Here is a 20,312-nt window from a genome sequence, read left to right on the forward strand (position 1 = left end):
CTGCGTCGTCTAATGACCTGTCTTGTTGTCCTCAAAGCAACTTACCTGCGTTTGTGGAGTCGCAGTTTACAGGTTAAAATATTTACTAAGGAGCTCAAAATTTGACGAGGGATGATTTGAAATATCCAGTCTATCGATCTTCATCTATGGGCGGTTTAAATAAATATTGATTTATTTCTCCTACTTTTGGTTGGTTCGGTGCCTAAAACAGCTCAGATATTTTCTCACGGAGTTGGTGCGCCGAACCTCGAACTAAATTAATTTTTGTTTCTTTATATTATTCAAAAATTGAGAAAAAAAGTTTTTTTATACGAATAGAGGTAGGAACATTAAGAAAAGAACTCAATATTTGTTTTTGTTTAATGCAATTGCTTGCTACTCAACGTTGGAAGAATCAGTACAAGAAATTCATTTCAATCAATTCACCAAGTCATCATCATTCAAGTCATCATTACAGGTAAACTCTCAATAAACGATAGCTCAGATAAACGCCTTTACGCCGAAGATGGTGCGGCAGATATGTAATAAATACGTACTGTGTTTCCGGCTAGCTTTATTTTCTCTGCTGTCCGAATACTGAGATTCGAATCCACACCCTTAAGCCTCATTTCTAGGTAACCCATCTCCATTCCGCATCCGAGATTAATATCAGTAAAACACCACACTTACCGGTTTGAGGTCCTTGTACTCGACGTCCGTTGTCAATTTACCCAGGCGACTGGTGTAGTACAGGTACTTCATGCAGTAGAAGTTTAGGGGAACACCCTGCTTCTGGTGCTCGGTGCACTTTTTGTACGGCCAACGCAAGCTGTACTTCTTCATTCGGTTGATTCCCAGTGGCTTGCCTTCGGCGTTCTCGCGAATCTGCTTCTCCTCGTCGTCCGTGTGCGTATACTTTCCCTTAAAAGTAATCTTATGAAAAAAACAAAAAAACTCGAGTAAACGAAATGAAGATTGAAAACTTGAGGTTTTCACAGTACGCTCTTTTGCTATGCTGGGTTACCCGGGGACATTTTGAAGGATATGAGGGAGCAGCAGTCAGGTGGCTTGCAATGTTATCCAATCCGCTGAGCACTGGGTGCACTAAAATATCTACCATGGTTTGGCAAGCTTAAATAATAAGTGACAGCTTAGGAGACGCGGGGCGTGACTTTTTAACTTCACGCTTCTTGTTGCCCGATTGCTTCTTTGACGTTATTATCGACTGATCGAGTAATTTCATTTGATGTGCATCGATCAAGTGACACTCCGGTGGTCTATGACTATAGTTTATATTAATCTGAGAGCTGCAGGAGAAGCTCTGTCCTCGATTTCCTGGAGGATAGTGACGTCACCACGATGGTCAGTGCGAACACGCCAACCTTCTAGCATCACGGGGAGGAAAGAACATCCGCCATCGACCCTTTGTCAGAAGTGGCGCTCTTGAAAACAAGTTGTTCTTAATGCAAAACGCCTCTCAGTGAATTGGACATTGAACGGATCGTTGGTTTATGTGAGCTCAGCATGTCACGCTCTTCTTAGCTTGCGGCGGACTATTCGAAACCTTCAAGACTGATAGTGGGCGACCAGGTGTCCATAAAAAGGCATTACGTTAGGATGATGGATGTAAAACGGTGGTACCAAGATTAGGTCCGTGACGCGTTATGTATTTTAATTGTTTTGAAAACGAGCGATATTTGAGATTTACAGTATCTTTCTACGTCAGAGAGGGGTAAGCGAGCATGATTGTGAAGTCAATCATCGTGGAAGTAGGGAGCGAGATTCTCACATAGCGGTGAAATCTGAGAATAGACTATTTCACGCTTGGCGTCCCAACAGGTACCCCATACATGCAAGTAATATACTGACCAACCCTAAATGTTGTTTTGACATTGGTAATAGTTTTCATCATATTAGAGGCAACAGACACTCACGCTAGATTGGTCTGCACAGTTGCTTCCGTAGTGAAGGTTCAGCTGAGTTTCAAGGTCCTGGCCCTCGTGGAAAACGGCCAGGTTCTTCATCCTTTCCCACGCAGGCTCTGGGAACTTGGATGTGACATCTAGGCAGACCTACGAAAACACCTGAGTGTAAGGGACACATTCTTGGGCTTCTGGTTAGAGGCTTCGGGTACCTTGGTGTGGTCTTGCTCCTTCGGGTGGAAGGGTGTTCGGTCGTAGAAGAGCTGTACTTTGTGCTTGAGGAGGTCCTTGGTGAAGGAGTATCTCAGTTCCGCGGAAACCTTGCGTTCCTTGGTGCCCTTCAGAGCGTAGTCGAGGTTCAGCACGTGAGTGGACGGAACCTCAGCGTCGTCGCCGACGTTGTCGTGAACCTCGAAGTGACTCTCCCGTGGGTCATCGGGCTCGAGGAACTTGTAGCCAAGATCGACCTCTACCTGTAGGGTTCAAGGAAATAAGTGTACGGTATATCATGCTGACGCTTTTATGCCTCCGGAAAGGTGCGTTTCTGACCAATTTTTGAGCTCAGAAGAGCGGAACTTGAGTAATTTGTTTTCTGGTTCCTTCACTACCTGATGGATTGTGGTTTACAAATGGCATTACGGTAAACTTGTGCTAATTTTGAATTTTCGTGAAACTTAAAAGTGTACTTAGAAATGCAGACTTAAAGTCGTTTTTCAGTTTTATTGCTATTAACTCAGGAATAATTTAATTAGCGTATGTGCACCTCTGTGGCCAACTGGGCCTACGAGAATAGCAGAGCTCTTCCAAGGTCACAGCTCATCGCTAAACAGAACTTATACAAATAATATTGGAAGTACGGTAGATATCTAAAGTGTGTTGTGAATTACTCAATATATATATATATTTCAGTTCATTAAAATTAAAAATTGTATATTATGATATTAACATATTTGCGTTTTTGGGGTGTGTATAACAAGCATGACAAGCTCGTTATGGGTTCTAACCATTCTGTGGTGTATGAGTGTTTTTGTCCGGCACACGCGTCTTCTTGTCTTATGAGGTCCATAATGTATGATTAGCGCAGTGTGCGGTTATCATATTGTTAATTTATATCTGAATCATGGAAACTTGTAGTGGTAAGATCACTGCTTATTTGTAAAGATCTACAGGTTGCGAAGACAGGAGAGGAGCTACCTAAAGTAAACAGTCAAAGTCAAGATTGTTGTACAATAATTTAGGTTTAAATTGAGAGTTTCGATAGTGTTCAAGAGAAACAATTATACGGTGTACAAAAGGGTGGATCATTTAGCAGAGCTTTTTCTGTCAAAGGCGCCGAATTACGCAACCTAAAAACGTCCATTCAATTTAACGTTTGAATTTTAGTAGATAGATTCTTTGCATTGTTCAAAACTCATTTATCCATGAAAACCAACAGTTTATCACCAAAGTCAATGCCATATTAAGAATAAGATTTTACCTCAGTTGTGGTATCTTGTGCAGCTGGAACGACGGTGAACTGCAGTTCACGTGGGTGCCACTCAGGGTTCTGAGTGGCATAGTAGAACTTCTGGCGGTCGTCGCTCTCGTACCAGTAGTCGTGCAGTTCCTTCATGAGTCCCTTGCTGAGGAGGCTTCCCTTCACGTTCAGGCCATAGCCCAAGGCCTCGCCGAAGTAGTTACGATCAAACTGCAAGAAAGCAAAATTGGGGCATTAGATTGGAGCTGCTATGCACTCTGTTTGGGCTACGGTATAGTTAAGTCTTAGTACCTATTCAGAAAATGAAGTAGTGCTCTGTTTTATTCTAGGCTAGATTTTTCCAAGCTGTGTAGGATTAGGGTCGTAAAACTCAGTCGGTATTGTTGGAAACGAGAAAGCAAAAAAAGTTATTCCTATTTTGCAGAAGATTTGAACCACATTAGAATAGTTGCCAAGAAAAGGGAATATACCTCGGTAAGTTCTTCCTTGTTGTAGAGAGGGTACATAGCCTGGGTCATCTTGGTTTCGGCTGTGGTAGCATCTTCGTTTATGTTGTAGGACATGACAAAGGTATACGGGCGGAAGTGGTGGTTCAGGACGTTCCAGGGCAGGCTCAGCGGGCGCTTCATACTCAGCTTCTTGTGAATAGGATCCAGGGTAATTTTCAGGTCGAGCGGCAGATTTATGATGGTCTGACTATCGGAGCCCGTTCCCATAAACGTCCCGTTGAAGGTGAGAGCGACACCGAACATGCTGAAGCCCCGGCTTTCGTACCTGGAAGCATAAAATAGAATGTTATAAGGGCGAATTCAGTATCCAAGGTGCATACAACAAATAATGAATACTAATCAAACAAAACCCGGTGGTAGAAAATCAGGCTATACATATTTACTGGCTCTAAGTATGTCGAGCTAGCTTCAGTATGAATCGCTTGGACCAGGTAACATCCGTCGGTCACATTAATAGTTGATATCGAGTGCTGTAATATTTTTGTTATTGTGCTATTTACTACGATAACTCTACGGAGTGCCAATTCGAAACCTTTGAAGCAAGTTTCAGGCTCTGTTTTGTCGCAGCTTTCTGTGAGGCTTCATAAACGCGTGAAACAAGTCAAGTAAACTGCGAATCGAATGAGCTTCTTGAACCTGAATGCACCTTAAATAAAGCAATCAGAGTAAAGATATTGCAATCGGCTTGCATTCTTTACAAATATGGGTCCGATATATATTTTAATGAATACTTATTTGCTTAGCTACCATCAGAGTGCCATGTAAGGCCGTTTAATTGGGTCGTAGCTTAAATAAAGAAGCACCGCAGGTTTTAGTAAGCTTGATAACGCCTTTTCCACAAAGTGCTTTACTATTCGATAAGATTGTCTCCATCGGTTTTTCGATTTTTTTCTTTAACAGTACAGTATAAGATTGTATTGGGAACTGAGTGTTGCATTAGAAAGATATGTGAAACATTAATACCTAAGATTGAATTAAGAACAAAGATATTGACTTACACGTAGTGCCTTTCTAGGTCGAGGGTAAATTTGGCATCTTGCGTTTGATCCAAGGCAAACTTCTTGGGGTTGATGTACATGTATTCGGCTTGCTTGATGTTGAAAAATACGGGAACACCAAGTTCGCTGGGTACCATAATGCAGATGTCCTTGCTGAGGATGAAGCTCTTCTTACGCTTTGATTCGCCTAGGAGGTTCTTCAGTTTGTCCCCTGGTGTTTCTGATGGAAGTAATGCAGTGCCGTATATTTAAGATCAGTTAGATGTATTATTAAGATCAATGAGAATTTTACGCCTACTAAAAAAACGTAGCATTCTGTCCAATTTTATGGCTAGGGGATACAGGCGCTCAAGTTGATTAGGCATCAAGTATTTTAAATCAGCCTTCAGGGGACCCTCACATTGATGATATATTTTCTATCAAACACTCTTTTTTTTGCTTTTAAGGAAACAGCATAAACAGAACATTCGTTGTAAGGCTATATGTATTCTTCCTGGAAGAATTTTTGTTTTGAGTACTTGATGTTTATGTGCTATGTATGTCTGCACTGTCGCACGAAAAAGATTGCGCTTGTTTTCCATACTGAAAAGCTTGTACGTAGTGAATCAAGGTAAGCTCAAAGTAAAGTTTGTTCAACCTGAAAGGCAATAAACATTTTAGTATTTTTCGCCATTTCACGTTTACCTATTACCTACTACTACTTTGTGCGAAAATTCACCAAGCGATTACTTTTTATTTTAGAAGAATTGAATTGTCAGTATATTCACTTCAGATCCTGCGTGGTTGCCTGTAACTCCCTTCCCAGGCTATAAAAAACAAGACAAAAAAAGTATGGGGTTGGTTCTTAGTTTGCCTAAATTGTCACCAAGTTGTTCCTGAAAAAAAAAATAAAAAGGAAAGTTTAAGAACATACCTTCTCCCTCTCCCTTGCTCAGTTCCTGCAGAATGCTCTCGTCGAATTCCCAGGTGTCGAAGGCGTGACCGTAGAGATCGAGACTCAGGCGGCCGTAGACATGGTCATAATCCCGGTCAGTGATGGGAAGCTATACAAACAGAACAAAAGAGGAATCGCTTTATTGTTTTTGGTTCCTGTACAACATCAATAAAACAAAATATGCGAGGAAGATGAAAGATGCCAACGCTAGAATCATGTATAGCCCTCATCAATTTCTGATAAGGTACGGCGACCCTACCGTCATGAAATGTCCCGGCTAACAAGCAATGCTGATGTGTCAAAACAGTTTACTTTATGCCGGACATGTGTGCTTGCATGCCTTTTCGCTTCATCTGCACATAAAACCAGAGACAATAAGCTGCCCTACTGTCATGATCATCGCGTTCTTCGCCAACGTAGTGAAAATTTGTTGTCTTGTTTGCTACCTTTCCAACTAGAACTATACTTCGTTTCACCCTAAGTTCAGACGCAGCGAACGCTTGTGGGAAGCCGAGGAGGACGACGGCGCGCGAGGGGGCAGGAGCGGTGGCCGGCGGCCCGGTGCGCGTGACAGAGTGCACGAGAGATTCCGCCAGGCACTGGGGCAAGACACACGGACGAGGACTGCAACGGCAAGGCACAGCGACCAGTCGAAACAGTGAAGTGATTTGAATTCATTCTTGCTCGTGTGACTTCTTGGGAGGGCGGACCAGGCAGGGACCGATTGGGCAGCAGTATAGTAGAGCGACCCACACGCTACAAGCTAATGGGACCAATCAGACGGCATCAAAGTGCATCATTATGGTGTTTGTCATGTTTTTGCACGTTTTCTATCATCACTGGACCAATCATAAACAGAAAAGGCACAGGAACTTGTGCTTTTGTCGCCGCTTGAGCTGCCGCATTATCTCGTAGCGTTGACTGTGTCTGAACGTATGCTGAAACGAAGTAGGCACAATTTCGTCTTCCTAAAATGGGAGTCTCGCTTCCATTGAAAGGCTCCCGTAAAAAGTGCTTTTGGCGCCCATGAACGCGAATGACTCCTGTTGGGTAAGGAAAAACCAGAGTGCCTATATAATCCCTTTTCACGAAAACCCGCCAGTGTTAGTCCGTGCGTATTTTTTATAGCGCCATGGATGACGTCGCGAGGGGAGTTGGGTGGTGAGGTGGCATCGTGCAATACCTATTCAATGTCTCACCATGGTGGTGGAGAGAGAGGGTGATGCGTGCCGACGTCGTCGCTCCGTACCAATACGACCGTCGCAGAGCTGGTGCGGAGCCAGACACGAGCAGGCGTCGCGCAACTTTGGCATGCGGCCCAGCTTGGTTGCCGCTCAGGCGATGGATGTGGTTCTTTCCACGAATTATATGGCTGACCGTATCCAAGAGCGATGACCGAAGAAAACAGAGGCTATGCATCGGCAGTGTTCCGATGAATATGCCGTCATCCGATGGAAACACTGACGCATTTCCATCAGATAAACCCCATTGGTCATCGAACAATTTTTTTACATGCGTAGATTCTTGAAAATGGAATAGTGGTTCTATTTCTAGCTGATTTCAAGTCACATAATAATTGCGCAAACATACACCACAAAGTCCAAAACCACGGCCAGTCCCACTAATAATGCATCATAGGAAAGACAGTTTGCAGAGACTCTCTGAGGCACCTTTCTTCCTCGTATAATGGTCACATTGCTCAGACAAAAACTGTCTGCAGCAATGTTGGAGTCATATAAATTTGAAAAAAAAAACATGGTTCGAACATGCTTCTGTTAGATCCTTATGTCATCATGCCTGCAGCAGACACCGTGTCTTTTCAATGATGTACGATTTCGTATATGAAAGTTAAGGTAAACTTACAGCAGCCTCAACTTCCTGGAGATCCTTGGCCGAGGCATCCCTGGTGAAGCGACGTCGCCCAAAGACGTTCCACAGGTTCTTGGTGGATCCGGGCTGAGGTCCCACGACGTGGTTCAGAAGCTTGTCCAGACCCCAGCTCTCAAAGTTTAGCGTCAGAGACTCAAAAGAGTGGCCGTGGAAATAGTCCTTTACGGTGAAACGCATTTCTCTCGGTAGGTAGCTGTCGTCGGCCCGTACTTGGGCGAAGGCACTGGAACCGCCGTAGTCGTACTTGGCTGTAGAGGGACAAAAGAAGGAAGATTCGGTTGACATATTTTATGCGTGGTTTGGTAGGCATAATATTTAACGCTGTGTTTTCATACGTACGGTCGTAGCCCGAAGAGAGGATGACCTGCGATTTGGTATGGTCGAGCGGCTTGGCAAACCGGCTTACGTCGTTCCACATGGGCACGACGTAGCGAAGGTGTTGAGCCCTGTGAGAAGATTGTCCCCATATACGGTACGCAAGGCTCCCGGAGCACGCGAAGCTTTCTTTTAGCAAGCTTCTCTCTGGTTACTGCAGCTGAATGAATGAAGTCCTATAATAGCAGCAACAGCAAAAAAAAAATACAAGGGCAGAAAAGGAGGAAGCGCACAGAAAGTGAAACAGAGCGATGTTCTTGTTGTGCTTTTTTTTTGTCCATGTGTGTCTCCTCTTTATTTTTTTTTTGGCCCGCGCCTTTTTGTGCTTTGTTGCTGCTATTACGAATCACCGATTCTCCCGAGCTTACATCGGAAATTTATGCTTCCCCTACGTGAAATGGCACCCGCGTGTGCGATTTGTAGCGTATTTGCAAGTATGTAAGATTTTTAGCATATTTGTAAGTTCCGAGTGAAAATGTTGATTTCCTTTAGAGCGCACAATAGAAACTACTGTAGCCACTGCCCGAGTAAGAACGATAGGGGTTTCCTTGAGCTGTCGTGCCTCGCTCGGGCGCTTCGTTCCTTCGTTAACGCTGGACGTCTCGTGCCCTTCGAGAGCGCGCGTGCGCAGACGAGGCAAGACGAGGCAAGGCTTGACGTTTGAAGGCTCGCCCCGCCGTTCTTCTTTTCTCACTGACAATAAACGATAAACTTACAGTTCTTGGTGGCAAGGGTACTTGGATTCCACGAGGCTGCGGAAGGCGCTGGTCACGTAGGACGCCAGCTGGTCGCTGGGGTCGTCGATGATGGTGTGTCCGATGTACTTAAGCAGGTAGAGGTCGGGTTGGCTGAATAGGACGTTCACAAACGCCCCGATACGCAGGTAGGCCGTCTCGCTCTTGTTTTTGTACACTGGAAGTGCGATGTCGCGTACCTGCGAAGAAAAAAGGTTCTTGCAGTCGTGTTGTCGAGGGCAGTGCGTTGAAGTTCGGGAAATGAACATTTCAGCTTTGTCTCAAAGCATTCTTATTAAAACATTGAGATGCTTTGACAACGAGTTTTTCAATGCCAGGTCATCTAAAGTTTTTTTTGCTAAACGTGAAATATTCGAATATTCGAATCTTCGGATTAAGTCCTGCATCAGCCGTTACAAACGGGAAGCCAAAGGATGCTAATTCAATCCAATATTTGGGGAGTTGACGTTTATATATTTCGGAGATGGCATTGAACACCAAAGAGTGTCCGTGTGCTTAGCGCTAATTGTAAGCAAAACTAACGGTACAGTACCAGTTCGGGGTGGTACGGAGCAGCTCGAAACAGGGCCCAGAGGGCAGCAGACCTCCGGTACTCCGGCTGGTTTGTATCCGAGACGTAGCGCTCCAGGTAGTGCACAGCGCCCCTGGTGGCCAAGTTGCCCGCAGCCTTCATGTACACCGTCCTCTTGTATTCTGGCTGGTCCTTCTTGTCTTCTGGCTTAATCGCATACTGATGAAAAAAGAAACACCTAGGTTTGTGTGCAAAAGCGCACTGCGGGTGCCTATCGGAAAGAAGCACGGCAAAGTACTGTTTCGCATCGAGTGACTGAAAAGCACCTCTTCCAAGCCTCAAGGCTGGGTCACACACTTGTGTACGTTCGACTGTGACCAATGGCTCAAAAACAGGTTTTTAGGCCACTTGTGGCTGCTCACGATCCGCTGCGTGTGAGTGCGTGAGCAGTCACAAGCACTTGGAAAATATAAAGCTTGAAGCTTTCGAACCCATCAACGCCAAGGTTTGAAGATCGGCATCATTTTATTGAAGTTTTTTTTTTTATTCTGAACAAACACTAGACTGCACGAAGCTGTTCTTAGTGGTGTGTAAATACCAACGTCTCAATTTACGCTTGCTGTTGAAATGCGTTCAGGCGTGCGGAATGCTCCGCTGGGGTGTTGTGAACTTACGTGACGATTTATTATAATTTTTGGCTCTTGCTTCTGGCGCATTATGGCTTCCCTTGCTTTGACGACATATCACCCGCGAGCAACGACTAGTCTCATATCTTTTGCTTTAAGAAAACTCTATGTGGTCACATTATGTCTCTCCTCGAGCATAGTCAGCATGTCTAATTTCACCATTGTTCCCCATTTCGGCCATTTCGCCTTGTAGAATACGTACACAAATATACACAAATCAAATAAACAAATACCTAAAAAAAAAGAAACCTGCGCGAGAAATGAGGCACGTGCAAAATGGGGGTATGAGACAAAGCCAGCAGAAAGATGTTAGCGCTCGAATTAATCTCTGCGCCGAGCATGTTAGCGAGAAGGCCAAAGGAAAGCAGTTTAGGGCCTCCTTCAAAACACTCACGTTAAAGAAGTGCGAAACAATAGAGGGCTTGCAGAATCCCTCGTCCTGTTCCTTGTCAGTCTTGGCACGGACGCAGCCCTCTTGGCCTGCGAGGCTGCTCAGAGCGAGTTGGCAGTTGACCCACACTTGTCGCTTAGGTTTCACGTGCTCACAGACCTCCTGCAAAATTACCAACAAGAGAAATGATGCAAACCGGAAATAAAGATAGAAAAGACAAAAATCATAGACGCAGCAAAAAACAAAACTGAGTATGGAGTCGTAACATTCTCTAATCACAGTATTACATAGAAGTGTCAGAGTAGACATGCACCTGTGTCAGGGCGATTCGGATATAACATGGAACTTTACAGCCGACATGCCACACGTCTTCGACTGCCCTTCTGAGTGCAAACTATCAATAGCATCTTTTCCAACTTAGTTTGACGTCAAATTCCTGTTGCTCGATGGCGTCTTAAAGGGACCATGAAATGATTTTAAAATTGAGTTTCATCCACCGCACGTCGTAAAAGGTGTGAAAAGAAACACAAAAACACAAAAATAGGGAGCCAAAAAAAATTATTTGCTATAGAATTTTTAAAAGAAAACTGGACTCTTTTACGCCTTCCTTCCTCCGCCTGTTCACTACGATGCATCCGCGGAAATGGAGCACGTCACCCAAACCAAGTCGCCTATTGGGTAAGAGCCTACCTCACCAGCACCGCGATCGTAAACAATAAATAGCCGGCGAATGTTTCCTAAAAGTTTTGTTAAATAATATTCAGATCCACATTTTGTAGCATAATTAGAGATGTGTGGCGAAAATTGCCAAATTTGATAATGCTGAGAACCAAGCGCCATCTATCGTGTGGTAAACGAAGCAACTACTGCGCGTGCGCAGTAGGGCAGGGCCGACAGTTACTTGGGTGGCGGCGACCGACGAACGTTTATTTTCTTTGTTTTCTTTCCTCTCAAAACTCTGACTGACTGAACGTTTATTTTTCTACGTGTTCTTCCCTCGCGTGCCGACTTCAAGCAGCAAGAAAACAGTACTTAAAACAGACCACGACGAACAAGAACGCTGGATCCACCGACTCCGACGAAGCGAGCTGCTCAGAATATAGGCCTAGCAGGCATTCCGACTCGGCGCTGCGTTGCTTCGTCGCAAGACCGTCTGCCTACGACCGGCTGGCGTGCTAAATGGAATATGCCCGCGCGACCCTTGTGGACCCTTCCCGTATTATAGTTTGATCGCTGACCTCAATTTTAGATTAAGAGGTGAGGTCAATCTCTTCCCCTTGTTTTCCGAGGCAGTGTTGACGAACACTCGTCGAAAAGGGACTCTCGTCGATTCTATCTTCTTGTTTTGTGTGATATAGAGCTGAAATAAACGCCGTATGGATTACCTTGGTAACACGGTTTGTACACTTTGTTATTGGTATGCCATTTTTATTCTGACAGACTGCACGTCACTGTCGAGCTATAACAGTTCGTGGGAGGTATACGTACAACCCCGGTCCAACCTTTCTTTGCCGAGTGCCGCGTCAGTATCGAGTTGCAATCGTAAAAGAACGGTCCCGAAGCGCTTACAAACAGCGCGAATACAGCACTTCCATCAAGCGCGCGCGTCCGCTCCGAGTGTAAACAGGTATTTACGTGGCTCTTGCTGACACTCGTAGTTCAAACGTATCTTTTTTAACGTCGGCTCGCTCCTGCATCTCCGAGGCCGCGAAAAACGCCATCTACGTCGCTTTGCAAACGACTGACACGGGCCGGCCCTTCTGCCAACAATGACAGGGTGGTTGACTTCTGGAGTCTTCACCGGAAGACTCGCTGCACTTCCCAACAGGCATACCGGCGTATGGGACTAGTCCCATGCTGTCGCTGTAGCGCAACATATCTCATTGAATTTCGCTCAGCTGCGATGCGGCGATGAGAGGCGCCGATTCAGGAAATACGTCGGTGACATCAGCGCAGTAAAACCTACCGGCGCACCCCAACTCGTTGCCGCTAACACTCCCATTCTCCTACTGCCGAGAGAACTTCTGGTTCCGGAAACGGCCTACGTCACGGCTTGTTTTGCGGTCAGTTGGAGAGAATGAAAAAGTCGATATTTCAATAATTTTTTGTGTAGAAGTTAATAAACCGAGACGAAAACGGATGCCTGTTCGACATTCAGTGAACATTGACGGTTTAATCTAAAAGTTATCTGGAAAAAGTAAAAAGGTCATTTCATGGTCCCTTTAATGTTCGTAGCGAAATTTGGGGCCAAATGGCAGCATTATTTCTCCAAGATTATATTTTATTCCAAGAGTGCTGGACTCGTGGCTAACCAAGGTGCTACAAGTGTCACACTATTCTTTGTTTCCTTTTAGGAAACTAGCTGTCCTAAAAATACGTTGCAATAATTTCAATCTGTGTGTAGTGAAACTCACGCTTCGTTAGTTCGAGATAAACTTGCTCCTAAAAACATAAACGTAAGATATAAGCTGCGAGCATACTACTTGTGTAAAAATCAAACGTACGGCAAGTTCGGCCAGAAGAGCGGGGCTGTTCTCCTTAAGGTTGAGCGCCAGCTTGGCGAGGAAGTGCTCAGCCTCCTCGTCAGTGAGTTTGTCTTCTTTGACCAGTTGCAGGCCGAATGCTGCGTGAGGGTTATTTCCAACAGCTGAGAGCAGGTCCAGGAACACCTCTCTGCACAAATCAAGGACGTTTGCGTACATAATTGTGTGGTGTGGTTGTTTAGACAGCGATAAGTTAGTCATCCCGACAGACGTCTGGTGTTTTCTGTGTAATTGAGGACTATAGCCAGTGCAATACCACTGCTAGCCTGGGGTCATTAATGTGCACCACATGGTAGCAGAAAACATGACCGCACGCCGGTGTGATGCTCATTCAAATAGAAATGGATATGGGAGGACAGTGAACGCAGGATCTCTGAGTTCTGGAGCGCAACCATTTGCTCTACGTGCTTCGACTTGCGAGGTGTTAACACAGACAGCTACCAATCCCTCCCCCCCCCCCCCCCCCCCCTAGGTACATCACAAAAGAGTGTTTTCTTGAATCATCAAATAATATGACACGTATGAGGAACATCGTTTTTGATCATCAAGAAACAAGATGAAACATAAATTCAAGCTTATTATTTTTTTGTATTAATTCAAAGTAAATAAGAGCTTGCAGACTTTCGCCTTATATAATTTGTGATATACCCACCTAACTTGACTCTTGCTTGCTTCCGGTGCATTGGCAACGGCTTGCTCGTACACGTGGGCGATATCTTCAAAGGGCATGGAGGCAAGCGAGCCGAACAGAATCAGGAAGTTTAGTCCACCGCTTTCCTTGCTGTGAACGTCCTTGATGTCGGAATCTTCGTACTCCAATGCAGCAAGGTGGTTGAGACCAGAGATGAACTGGGGACAAAGCGGACATGATTGTGAAGCGTGTTAAATGCGGTCTTAAGATGCTTCAAATGGTTATATTTTGAAGCGGTGGGAACTTTGATCGATACTTTTTTACTTTATGAACGGCGAGGCAGGGTATAATTTTGGTAAATTGAAGACGCGTTTTATTGTATAAAAACAATATCTTACGACTAACCAGATGTGCTCGACGAAAAAGTACATATAGGCTTTGGTTCCTGGCTTTATAACAGTGTCTATATATGTTGTATCTTGATTTGGTTTCTTAAAATTGAGCTTTGAGGCTCGAGTGGACGTAGTCCCATCATCTCTTCTACACCGCTCCAATATCAAAGTCCGCCGTCTTTCAGGTGCGCTGTCTGATGCGTGTTTCTTCCTTGTATGACGGTCACACTGACGATACAAATACTTTCTGCAGCCGTGTTCGAAGGGTATATGTGTACCTATGCATGACGCTAACATGCTTCAGACGTGTTCGACTTTCGTCATCATGTCTGCAGGGAGCGTCGCGTCTCTTGGATGGTGCTCGAGCAACAAGGTTGCGACACTAGAGTGTATTGGTAGCCTACTGTCTTTGTACTTCAACGCAGAGAGCAAGTTGTCTGCTTCTTTCGCAGGAGTTGTGGTGACGTCAGAGCTACGCCGAGCTCCGATTGGCTCCGATTGAAAGGATAGTGGGCAGACCTCAAAGCAAGCTGCCTTGAGGTCTACCCACTATCTTTCCATCAGAACAAATCAGAGCTCAGCGTTCTGACGTCTCTACAACCTCTACAAAAGAAGCAGATGAACTTGCGCATCGCACTGGCTGTCGTAAATATGAGGTTGAAGCGTTCGCCTACCTTGTCTTTGTCGGTCGAGAGTTCAAAGGTGGTCACGTAGCGGTTGACGTGCTTCAGTTGCTCCAGGCTTTCTGCGTCATCAGACTCCGGGAACGACTGCGCGAGGTGGTGCACCGTCTGCAGGTCCCCCGGAAGGTGAATTTCGGTTTCTACGTTGACGTCGTGCACCTCCTCCAAATCCAAGGTACGGCTGAAGGAAAAAATGGGGTTGGTAAAACGTTTGACAATAACCGGATTGAGCTATCGGTTTTGGTAAGCTTATTGTCGAGACAGGAACGCGGAAAAAAGGGCTTCAAACATTATTCCTGGCGACGCATCTGAAAGCTCTTGTTCTCTTTGAAAATAATGACGCACTGTCTCTTTCGACCATGTTCATTCATGGTCGATCAGATTACGAAGAGAAGAGCACGTGCAGCCTGGAACCTACAGCACTTACTGGCAGATCTCGGCGGTACTGCTCAAGTGAGGTTCTTATCCGTGCTTTAAACCATTGCATTAGTGTCTGCACCCTGTCTTATGTGACGTGACACTTGCTTTTTTAGTTGAAATCAACACTTTTTTTTAAATCGCGTTTTTGAGTAACAAAGGGTAAGACGATTTTCATTGCCTTTTACAGTGCAAAGCGCCCGAAGACGCAAGTTTATTACTACGTTGGTACATGACTACAATCAGTTAAGATTTTTTGTTATCAGTACAAAGTGATTGCATTTTATCAGGTAACTCACAATGCCAGTGGATTACTACAGGTTGACGCTCTTAGTAAAATTTCAAGCGAATAAACTAGTAGAAGCTGCCATTCAAACGCACAGTACCTTTGGCTGGACGATAAGTCACCGCGAAGGCAAAAGGTTTATGAATGTAAGAGAGCGCAACGTAAAAACAGCATCGCCGATCATAGGCGTAGGCTTCGGGGGGGGTCATCGGGGCTCGTGCCCCCCTGGTGAGATCCGGGTGGGGGAAGAGGGGAGAGCCCCCCCCCCCCCCCCCCCACCCCTCCCCGGGCCCGGGCTATGATCCTTACTGTGACGCTGTTTACGTGCCATGTAACGAGCTTCTAGTAGTAGCGTAAAAACAAAATAACGCCCACGTTGCCTTTATTGACAAAATACATGGGATATGGAATCCCAGCGTGCTTTCGTTAGCTTGAATCTCCAGTTCTCGCGAAAAGGTAACGCGCAGCAGCTACCCATCCCCCCCCCCCCCCCCCCCCCCCCCCCCCGCTCCCCCCGGAGAACTTCTCAGCCTCCATGGGAAGTCTACGCCACTGTCACCGATACTGCGGCGACTTTGTTTGAACACCGCTTACATCCTTCACTATAAGGCACTGCAGGTATCGTTTGGCTACAGATCCAATGTTTGTATTTCTTCCATGAGCTACAGTTACTTTTCAACCTGCTGGCCACGTGGGATTTCACGGTGAAGCTGTTAGAAAAAAAATCCCCAAAAATAAAAAGAGGCGATTTTGATGTCCGAGAAAGGCCGGTATTGGCATCCAATCCTCTTACTTGAGCTGGGCAACGAAGGTTTTCCCTTGACCAAAGGGCCTGAAAACATTCTCTGAAGTGGCGCAGGCGTGGTTGATGACGTAGTGTTCTGGCGTTCCGTCGAGTCTGTACTTGACCTGAGAGGTGGCTACGAAAGGGTGCTGCAAAGGCAGAAAACAGGGACAACGTGATGTATGCACTTTTATGAGTCAGTCACGAGATGCATTACAAGTGGAATTATTGCAGATTCTTTTGGCGAACAACAAGAACAATTATTGGGCTCATTGGTCATGTGTCGATATAAAAATCTCCAAGGAGACTAAATCAGAACTAAAACAAGTGTATAAATTTCGTGAGTTGAGACAGAATGACTTAGAAAGCTGATGATTGCAGTTGTTGTTACGGTCGTCATCTCAATTCAATGCATGGTTTTGTTTTAAAAGAAACAATCGATATATTTAATCATTCTTTGATGAAAATATGCATAGTATGTTTCGTTTCACCACGCAACTTTGAAAAAAAAAACAAAAAAACATTGTGCAAGGCCTGTCTAACTAGTGTAATTAGACAGACATTTTATTCGTGGTCTTAGCTCAATCTATTCTGCTGTTTATGCATTTTATATTCGCAGCACGACGGACTAGATTGTGCTAAAAGTCCGTAAAGCTGGCCTCATGGCAAACGTGTGACATTAGGCACTGTGTAAGCCTACAAAAGGTACTGAGAGCTTAAAGGCCCGTTCAGACACTTGCGACTTTTTAGGACCGAGTGCCTTAAAATATCATACAATCATTGACGACAAGAGAACACAACGCCGGCGCCATCTATGCGGTGGTCGTTGAACCCTGTATCACTGACGCGAAGGTATTTTTGCGTTATATTCGAGGACAAATATATGTACTACTTTTGAGGAATGTTCGTTTCTTACATTGACGAAAAGATTTTTTTTCAAATAAAAAAAAAAAGAATGGTGCACGAAACAAAAAAGCAAATATACTGCACTATTAAGCGTTCCACGTCTACCCAATAGGTGGCGCCAGTGTGTTCTCTCGTCGTAAGAAATTTTAAGAGGTTTCAAGGCACATGGTCCTAAGAAGTTGCAAATGTTTGATCGGGCTTTAAGGAACACAGGGGCTGGCAGATCCCGAGCATCTGTTATACTACTACCGCTACTAATACTGCTACTACTACTACTACTAATAATAATAGTTCATTTCCCATTACACGCTCTACACGTAGTCATTGAGATTAAGGCATTCGTTAATATGGCAAAGATTAGACGTTTTTAAAGGCCGACGTACAGCCTCGATTTTCTGCAGGGAAGAAAATCTTCTTCGCGGTCCCCCTCTCCTGAACTGCTAGGGGAGCCAAGGTGGAGCAAGGCAAAAATTTGAGAGGATATAGGAAAGAAGGAGGTGGGAAAAAGAGGAAAGCGCGAAGTGTACGTGGGTTTTTAAGGCATTCACTGATAAGTAGACTACGGCATTCGCTGATAAGGCGAAAATTAGGCGAGATTAAAGCATTTACAGATAAAGAGATTACGGCGTTTGCCCCAGCAAAAAACGGGACGATTAGCTACGCCTTCTATTTCTTATGCTGTGAGTTACTGTAGCAGTAAATCTGCCCAGTATGAGTCACACGGATTGAGATGTGACAACTGGCACCTGACTTAATCATGTGGGCAACGAATAAACAAATTACACAATGACACCGTTCAGAACATACGCGATCAGTCCAGCAATGCTTACAGTCTCCTGGGCTTCGCAATCGACGCACTCCTGCCCCTTGATCCTTCCATAAACGGCGTAGTGTTCCTTGTCGCATTTCTCGAGATTCTTGATCTTGGTGACCTTCAGGTGACCCTCCTCCTCGGCGACAACGTAGAGTGTGTCGCAGTTCCCGTGGAGACCTTCCTGAGAAAGATACAGGAGCGCTCTCAGACCTGATGGGAAGGTTTTGCGCAAAAAGGGCAGGAACCGGACATTCCAACGTTTCAATATTTCGCTGTGCTTAGACAGCCGTTCAAAAAGAAGACCACAACCGTCATGTTCAGTGAGGCCTAGTGTCTAAAGCACAGCAAGGCATAATTTAGGCCTGAGGTGTCAGAGGCAGTTGCTGTTGTTTTTGTTTCCATAATATGGATTCTTTCTTTTCTTTGTTCATTTTTGGCTAAAACGCGCGAATTTTGTTCTTACCCTTACACTCCGGAAGAATTTTGCAATCACGAAGCTCTTTTTTTTAGCCCAGTGCCTCTCAGGAGGATGCCAACGTTGATGCTGTCTAAACGACGTCTTCTGCTAGGGTTCTGTACGTACCTCCCTCACGTGGAACTGCTTGGCGTTGGGGTTGTCGTGGCGACCCTTGACCAAGTCCAGCTGGAAAATGCTGAGGACCCCCCTTCTTAAGGTTCCTGGCCCACATAGGTTCTTTGTTGCTCAGCTCAGCTTCTTCGAGCTGCATGCGACGATCATTGTAACTGTATGCATTTTACGGCACATTGCAGCTGTTTTATATAATTTGATGGCCATAGACACGATTATTGACGTAATGAAAAACTTGGGAAATGTCTTTCTTAAGGCAAATATATTTCAGTTACGGCTTAAGAATATTGAATATCAGCAAAACATGTAATGACGGGACAAAGGAAAAAAAATGAAAATTTGAACAAGCTAAACCACAAGGAATCAGAAGATATTGGTATAAAATATCAAGAACCAATCAGAGAGAGAAAGACGACAGAATGATAATACAGAGAACTTAGAGAACCCCGAAGCTCTTAGTGTTTTTCATCATAATAAAAAGTACAAAAGCTTTCCCCTGTGCTACGGGTGTTCTCTGTCAACTAAACAATTTGCTACAGGCAGTATATTTCTCTCTGCAGAGGTGGATAATTTGGTCACAATTTTACCGCCACATTTTCTAAACATTTTTTAGAGTCCTTTTTGCTTATACGTTTGTACATGATTACAACGATTTCCGTGAAAAAGTCAGTTAAGAAGATAACTTTGGCACATTGGGTATAGACAGGCGCCTTTTATCACAATCAGTGTTTTCAAGCAAAGGTGGATAAACAGCGAAGATGAAGAAGTGAAAGAGTGCAGAGCCACTGTGTGTACGAAAGCCAGCGCGAATTTTCAATAGTTGCTTTTTCATTCATTCCGTAAAGCAAGGTGTTTTTAGGAAATTGGTGAGTTTGTGCTTGGCTTACCTTTCCTTCGGAGAACTTGCCGGCGAAGGGTCTCTCGGTGAATCGGTTCAGATCCCTGGTGGAGTGGTAGTTGAACTCGTGTTCACTGAGATGAACATGATCGCCGTTGAAGCTGTCCACCTCAAAGTCGATTATCTGTAACCGTAAGTAAGAATCATCATTTTCATGCCGCTATAAGCGTGATGTAGTGACGGGTGGAAGAGCTGTGCTAGCGAAACTTTTTAGGTGTATTCGTATGGGCTTCGCTGTCACTTGCAATACATGAACGAGGAGAGAATAGATTTGTTAATATGCGCATTCAGGCGCATAGTAAGTTAACAGCGATATCTTAGCAATGTTATGGCTAATTTCTGCGAGTATTTTGTAGACGCTTCCGCTTTTGCGATATTAGTTCGGTCTATGTAAAGCACTGTTCAGAAGCACTTTCGCTGGAAAGGCGTACAGGTTCTGATTAGCTTTTGAATTTATGTATTACTTGAACAACAACTTTGAGCTCTTTAAGTGAGCTACAGAAACATATTTTTGATGGCACGAGGTGTTAGTGTTCTTCTGGTGAAGTTGTTGCTCCTTAGATTGTCCAATAACGATGGGAGGTGGTGTCTCAACATCTGCGTTCCATAGTTTGTTCTGCTGGATGGTACCTTCCAGACACTCTCATGACGAGTAGGGTACAAATGTATACATCGTGCTAGACCAGCGATCTCTTGAAATAAAGGATCGTTCAGTTTAATGCTCGCTGTGTATCTTAAAAATTACTGTGTAGTCATAAGATAAACAGCGAGCATTAAATTGAACAATCCCTTTATTTCAAGATATCGCTGCTCTAGACGAAGTATAGATTTTTTATCTATACTTTTATCTATCTATACAGGATCATGGGCTTTTTTGCCCATGATCCTGCCGTCTGTACATATAGATGAAATAAACCGATTCTGAAATGCCACTGAACTCTT

The 20,312-nt window shown here is 44.6% G+C and overlaps 1 protein-coding gene across 1 annotated transcript in view; it reads right to left on the bottom strand.

Moving 5' to 3' along the window:
• LOC8029797 (vitellogenin-6-like) overlaps positions 1–20,312 on the bottom strand; it is a 32,338-nt gene that overhangs the window by 4,316 nt on the left and 7,710 nt on the right. Inside the window, 20 exon segments of the mRNA XM_029970560.3 lie at positions 670–912; positions 1,914–2,051; positions 2,114–2,374; positions 3,379–3,588; positions 3,849–4,152; positions 4,886–5,105; positions 5,799–5,928; positions 7,683–7,957; positions 8,049–8,155; positions 8,801–9,018; positions 9,372–9,569; positions 10,431–10,589; positions 12,932–13,100; positions 13,623–13,819; positions 14,668–14,857; positions 16,173–16,312; positions 17,900–18,064; positions 18,467–18,547; positions 18,549–18,605; positions 19,360–19,494. Of these exon segments, the coding sequence (XP_029826420.2) occupies positions 670–912; positions 1,914–2,051; positions 2,114–2,374; positions 3,379–3,588; positions 3,849–4,152; positions 4,886–5,105; positions 5,799–5,928; positions 7,683–7,957; positions 8,049–8,155; positions 8,801–9,018; positions 9,372–9,569; positions 10,431–10,589; positions 12,932–13,100; positions 13,623–13,819; positions 14,668–14,857; positions 16,173–16,312; positions 17,900–18,064; positions 18,467–18,547; positions 18,549–18,605; positions 19,360–19,494 (3,597 nt within the window).

Source organism: Ixodes scapularis, unplaced genomic scaffold (assembly GCF_016920785.2).
Source record: "Ixodes scapularis isolate PalLabHiFi unplaced genomic scaffold, ASM1692078v2 PGA_scaffold12__126_contigs__length_90152505, whole genome shotgun sequence".
NCBI lineage: Eukaryota > Metazoa > Arthropoda > Arachnida > Ixodida > Ixodidae > Ixodes > Ixodes scapularis.